The sequence below is a fragment of the Nematolebias whitei genome, chromosome 22 (genome assembly GCF_014905685.2).
Source record: "Nematolebias whitei isolate Nwh7 chromosome 22, NemWhi1, whole genome shotgun sequence".
Lineage (NCBI taxonomy): Eukaryota > Metazoa > Chordata > Actinopteri > Cyprinodontiformes > Rivulidae > Nematolebias > Nematolebias whitei.
The window spans coordinates 1279920-1286398 of NC_056519.1; the positions used below are offsets into that span (position 1 = coordinate 1279920).

At 52.6% G+C, this 6479-nt stretch overlaps 1 protein-coding gene across 1 annotated transcript in view; it reads right to left on the bottom strand.

Annotated features, from left to right (window-relative positions):
• Window positions 1–1590: 1590 nt before the first annotated feature.
• The window catches only part of dusp16 (dual specificity phosphatase 16), a 17265-nt gene continuing 12376 nt past the window's right edge, over window positions 1591–6479 (bottom strand). The window contains exons 4-9 of the mRNA XM_037695616.1: window positions 4359–4852; window positions 3800–3938; window positions 3485–3648; window positions 3254–3413; window positions 3055–3178; window positions 1591–2980 (exon numbers count right to left, since the gene is read on the bottom strand). Coding sequence (XP_037551544.1) covers window positions 1975–2980; window positions 3055–3178; window positions 3254–3413; window positions 3485–3648; window positions 3800–3938; window positions 4359–4586 — 1821 coding nt within the window. The 5' untranslated portion in view covers window positions 4587–4852 and the 3' untranslated portion in view covers window positions 1591–1974. The remainder of the gene's footprint in view (window positions 2981–3054; window positions 3179–3253; window positions 3414–3484; window positions 3649–3799; window positions 3939–4358; window positions 4853–6479) is intronic.

Consider the following 6479-nt stretch of genomic DNA (forward strand, 5'->3'; position numbering starts at 1 on the left):
CAAACCTGAGACTAATTTGAGACAAACCTGAGACTAGTTTGAGACAAACCTGAGACTAGTTTGAGACAAATCTGAGACTAGTTTGAGACAAACCTGAGACTAGTTGAGACCCGCAATATCTTGGACTATTTATAAATTTTGTCCAACATTTGGACCACCAGAGGACACTGAACTTGAAATGTCTCGGGGACATTTTGGACACTCCCTCGTATCTCCTGATTGGACGTAGTCTTGTTTGGATCGCTGACCTTTGACCTCAGAATTTAAAGCTCTTGTTCACCACAGGAAATGTCATTTTTTTATTGAAGGGTTTTCACAGTGAAGATGAAACTTTTAGTTTTCATAATAAAGTTTTTATTTTCTGAAACATTCAGATTTTATCCTAAATCCGTTATTTCCAAATATTAATAAATCGTGTCGAACCAGGTCGTCTGGACGGATTCTTCTTTGGTCAAACGTTTCGTCTTTTATCCTAAAGACGACTTGGAAACCGTTAATACATTATTCTTCACTTTTAAATCAAACCAAGTACAGATTTTGTTCCAAACATTTGGGTCTTTGTAAGATTTCTATAAACTTTTCTCAGAACCTTCTTGTATTTTAATTTTCTCCATAAATTAATTTTAAATATAAAAATATTTATTTTGTTTAAAAAGCTGTTGAACATTTGTTTACATGAAATGAGTCAGTGAGGTAAAATTATTTTATGTGAATAAAACAAGTTTTAACATTATTTCAAACATCTGTGACCTTCCAGTCTGCACTCAGGGCATCAAAAACCTGCGACCTGTAAGGTCTTGTGGCGCCGCCTGCTGGACAAACTTAACATTTATAAACATTTTGAAACAAAAATCATCTGAAATTATTCAAAACAAGCAGTTTATTTTCAGTAAATAACTTTTGATTAAAAATACACAATAACTTCTGTAATATGATGTAAATTTAATTCATGACAAGTTGTTTAAAAATAACTTCAGTGTTTTGATCATTTTTACTTATTTTATACTTTAAACACGACTCAGCTGTTCACAGAAAGCAGCGAGTTAACAAAATAAAAGCTGTCAGTCAGTGACTGAATTTAATAAAATAAAAGCCTCTGATCCGAAACATCAACTACGTTTGAAAGAACATCGGAGCAGCAGGAAAAGATCAGCCGACTGTCAGCTGATCATCAGCTGACAGCGGATCGTCAGCCGATCAACAGCTGACTGTAGCCGATGATCCGCCGACTGCCAGCTGATGATCAGCCGACTGTCAGCCGACGATCCGCCGGCAATCGGCTGATAGTCAGCGGATCATCGGCTACAGTTAGCCGATGATCAGCTGATCATCAGCTAACTGTAGCCGATGATCAGCTGACTGTCAGCGGGTGATCAGCTGACAGCAGATCGTCAGCTGATCACCCGCTGACTATAGCCGACGATCAGCCGATCATCAGCTGACTGTAGCCGACGATCAGCCGATGATGAGCTGACTGTAGCCGACGATCAGCCGATGATGAGCTGACTGTAGCCGACGATCAGCTGAGTATCAGCCGATGCATTAACAAGTTTTTCAGAAATCAGCCACACGGTTCTGAAAACTTTTTGATTTTTGAACATTTTTATTGATCTCAGGGAGGAGCAGCGCCTCCTGCAGGTTCCGGTCCAGAACTCTCATCCCGGTCAGAACCAGAACTTCAACCAAGAGGGAAACATAGCCATCAGAATCAGACCCGGATCAACAACAGAACGGTACCAAAACAGGTTCTGGTGCAGTTCTGATCATTCTCCGGCCGGTCCAGTTCTGGTTCAGAACCAACACTGTGCAAGAAAACAAGGTTCAGATCAGGTCCAGTTCTGCTGGATCAGAACACGTCAGAGTTCTGTTACCGGACCGCCTCCATCAGCTGATTGGACGCTCAGTGACACCAGAACCAAAGAGTTTGTTGTGGGCGGGGCCTGAGCCAGCAGCGTGTGATGAGTGGGCGGAGCCTCAGGACACCTGGATGACCTCCATGCTGCCGGAGAAGCTGGACTGACTCACCACCTTCACCGTCTCCGGGGCACCGCTGTCCGTCAGTCCGTCGCCGAACTCCATCTGGCAGCTCCGCCTCTTCAGCTGCTTCTCGAAGCTGCTCTCTTCGTGCCAGCTCCGCCTTGAGTCGCCGCCGTCGCCCCCCCGCCTCGGGCTGCGGCGCCGCACCGCGCCCAGGCCGTACGGCGTGAAGCCGCCGCCACTCAGGATGCTGGATGACGAGTAGAACCGCGAGGACTCGGAGGACAGGTACCAACCGCCCGCCAGCGAGGAGGCGGAGACAGCGACGGGTCCCAGCAGGATGTCTGAGTGCCAGCCCTTCAGGGCGGCACCGGCGCCGGGTCGGGTCAGCTGCTGCTGGCTGCGCGAGAGTCCGAACAGGAAGCCGGTGGTGGTTTCCTCCACGCTGCCGCTGCGCTGCAGCTGATGAGGACCGTTCGGAGCAGAAGCTGGCGGTGTGGGCGGAGCCCTGGAGGCTGGCGGCGCCGCTCGATCCAGACCCGTGGCCTCCTCCTTATCTGGGCTCTGCTCTGAAACCTCCTCCACCGGAGAGAACTGGCACGCCTTGCTGCTCGTCTCCTTGTAGAACTCCTCCCCCGGGCCCCCCGCCCCTCGGTGGGCGGAGCCTCCTCCTGGCCCGCCGTACAACTTGATGTCTAGAGAGAAGGAACGCTTCAGGCGGGCGCCGTCCTCGGGCCCTTCAGTCAACTGCAGGCCGCTCAGACCCTGAGCCAGCTCCTCCGGGGCGTCGACCAGAACATAGGCCTCCACCTGGGCCGAACCGGGCCCCTCAGGGGCCTCGAGGCAGGACGCAGGCTCCGCCTCCTCCAGCTGAGGAGGAGGGTCACAGCTGAGGGACTTCCTGTGGTCAGAACCAGAACTCTTGATGTTCTTCTCAAAGTCCAGCAGCTGACCCAGGAAGTTGAAGTTCGGGGAGATGGTCGGCCTCTTCTCCTTCACGAACCTGAGGGAAACAGAACCGGGTCAGCTGGTACCACTTCCTGCAACGTGCCTCCTGGTGAGTGGGCGGAGCCTGACCTGTAGGCGTCGTCCAGCGACAGCTCCATCCTCTTCATGATGTAGGCGATGGCGATGGTGGCGGAGCGGGAGATCCCGGCCAGGCAGTGGACCAGAACCCGGCCGTTGGACGCCTTGGCCGTCTCTGAAACACAGCAGAGTTCGGACTGAGCCGGGCGCTACAGAACCGGGTTACCTGAGGACAGGAAGTCCGGCCCACCTATGAAGTCCACGGACCGGTCCAGCCAGGGCAGAATCTTCTCGCAGAACGAGTCGTTGACGGGAACCCGCAGGAAGTGTGAGTCGGGGATGAAGTCCGGTTTGGGGCAGGTGTTGCTGGCGTTCAGGACGTAGGCGATGTCGTTCTGCTGCATCAGCTCCTGGAACAACAAGTTGAACCGGGTCAGAACTGGGTCAGAACCAACAGGACCCACAGGACCGTCTGGGTCACCTTGTTCAGGACGTCCCTCTGACAGCCCAGGTACAGGTGCGGAAGGATCCGGGTCGGCCCGGTGCTGCTGACCGGCAGGCAGGGCTGAGAGATGCAGGCCGGAACCAGACTGGACCTGCCCTCACAGAGGCCCGGGAACAGGTGGCAGAACTCGGAGAAGCCACCTGAGACACAAACAGCCATGAGCTTCTGCTGGATCAGAACCAGGACAACAGAACAGTTCTGGTTCTGGTTCGACAAACCCGCAGACATTTGGACCAATCAGCACCTGGTACTGGTCTCAGTCAAATGGGCCGGAACCAAACCAAGACTGACCTGAGAGCAGGTGGACGGAGGGGAACGTCCTCTCCAGCTTCACCAGCAGGACGCTGAGGAACGAGTCGGAACCGAGGCCGGCCGGGTCCAAAGAGTTCTGATCGTAGACTACGACCTCCTGACAGGCCTGCAGGTCCAACTGGGACAGAACCACATGTCTCAGGTCAGAACCAAAACACCCAGTCTCCCCCGTCCCACTTTGTCCCTACCCGTCCCTTGTCCTCACATGTCCCCTGTCTTCAACTGTGCCCCCATCCTCAGCTGTCCCCTATCCTTATCTGTCCCCCTGCCCTCAACTGTCCCCATCCTTACTTGTCCCCCTGCCCTCAACTGTCCCCATCCTTACTTGTCCCCCTGTCCTCACATGTCCTCACTTGTCCCCCTGTTCTCACCTGTCCTTACTTGTCCCCCTGTCCTCACTTGTCCCCCTGTTGTCAACTGTCCCCATCCTTACTTGTCCCCTGTCCTCACTTGTCCCCCTGTTCTAAACTGTCCCCATCCTTACTTGTCCCCCTGTCCTCACTTGTCCCCCTGTCCTCACTTGTCCCCCTGTTCTCACCTGTCCCAGGGCTGAGTGCTGCAGCAGCTCCTGGATCTGGACCTTGTCCTGCTGCAGCCTCCTCTTCATCAGTTTGGAGCAGTTCACATTAATGGCCTCCAGGATGTGGGCGGAGTTAAAGTCCACAAAGGACCGGCTGTCGATCAGAACCACCCGGTCCAACCCGCTCTCCAGCAGAGCCACCAGAGCCTCCGCCTCAATGGTTCTGACTGTGCTGGGCCGCGGCATCCCAGACCCGGTCCTGGAGCCTGGATGTTCTGACCCGTCAGACGGTGCCGGCTCTTCCTCGTCCTGAACGACCCGGTCCGGTCCAGTGGCACAGGCTGATGATAAAGCTCAGAGGATGAGGAGCTCCATGGTGCCGATCGGGTCAGAAGCCATCTTGATGAAGAGCTGCAGCTGGAGGTGTTTGGGGGCGGGGCCTATAGCCCACAGCAGGTGTGACCCGTCAGTCCGTCTGGTTCTGGTTCCGCCGCATCGTCATCACGATGAAGCTGCAAGAAACAAACGTTAGAACGAACGGTTCTGCTGGGCTCAGACACCAGTGGTCCTGTTGGGTTCATGGGGGCGGCCATGTTGGAAGGACCTCAGACAACCAGCTGGTAGCAGCAGAAACTGCTGAGTCGCCTGGTTTCCACGGTGATTCCCGCCTCTTTTGAGAGAGGAGGACAGGCCATGAGACGACGGTCGCTGTACAGAGACCAAGAGGGGTCAAAAACATTTGGACCCTGAGGTCCTCGTGTCCCCTTTGATCTTCAGAGTTTCATGTCGGAAATTTAACGAGTTCAAAACTTCTACTTCCTGTTTGTCCACTTCCTGTTTCCAGGAAACATGGAAGTGGTTTAAGATGGAAGTTTATGAGAGGTGAGGAGTGCAGTTTCTGCGTTCTGGGGAACTTGACAGAAACCCACACGTCCAACAGCAAAGACAGGGACATGGAAGGAAAGGAGACCAAAATGTCCATGATTTGACGTCCAACTTGTCCATGTTTTGTCTTCTTGTTGTCCAAGCTGTGCTGCTAATGTTTGTGATTCTCACTGTGGTGTCCAAAGTCTGACCCGTGGTCACCACGATGTCAGAACCTGGACACAAAGTCTCTGGATGGCCCGTTTACGCTTGATGAAGTCTGGACTGGTTCAATGTCCAGGCCCAAATGGGTTCCCTCCAGAAGGTTTTAAGACATTTTGGACCGTCCAATCTTCATGCCTGCCATTAATGATATTTTGAGAGGACGTTCCTCCTTCTTGGAGACACTTCCGTTATTTACTTTAAAAAAAGGAGAAGGGCCCCCTGGACTGCCTGGAAGTCTCCTCATGGTGGACTACGAGCGTTGGCTCGGAGACTCCCGAAAACACTAAACCCAGATCAGGAAGGGCGCGTTAAATCAAGACACGGCACAGATGTCGTCCGGCGTATTTTAAGTCCCGTAAGGACCCGTCAGGACCTGTCAGGACCCAGCAGGACCCAACAGGACCCGGCAGGACCGTCGCCCTGGATGCTGAAACGCGAGCGGAACGTCTCGTTTCATTAACGTGATTAAATCTTTCCCTTTGACCGGCAGACACAGCTAGTCCTGCGTCTGACGGCTCGTCAGGGTGCAGGGTCCCCCATCGAGCCTCGACCTGAGGCCTTCAGAACCAGCCCTGATGGACCAGAGTCCAGATAGGATCACGTGACCTCTTATCTCTAAAGAACCCTGAGAGTCCACGGCAGCTGTGAAGTCCACCTGTCAGGTTAGAAGACTCATTAGAGGTCAGTCCTCTGGTGGGTTCAGTTCTGATCGGGTCAGAACTGAACCCACCAGAGGTCCAAGAAAGAACTGAGACTTTAAAGTATCCTGATGCTGCTCAGTAATCCAGGTAGAAACATCTAACAAAGTGAAGTCTGGTCCTCTGGACGTTCAAAAAAAAAATTAAAAAAAATTGTAGAAACGTTTGGTTTTTAATCTGAAGGACTTCTTCAGTCTGAGGAGCTGTGTTCATCTGAAGGACTTCTTCAGTCTGAGGAGCTGTGTTCATCTGAAGGACTTCTTCAGTCTGAGGAGCTGTGTTCATCTGAAGGACTTCTTCAGTCTGAGGAGCTGTGTTCATCTGAAGGACTTCTTCAGTCTGAGGAGCTGTG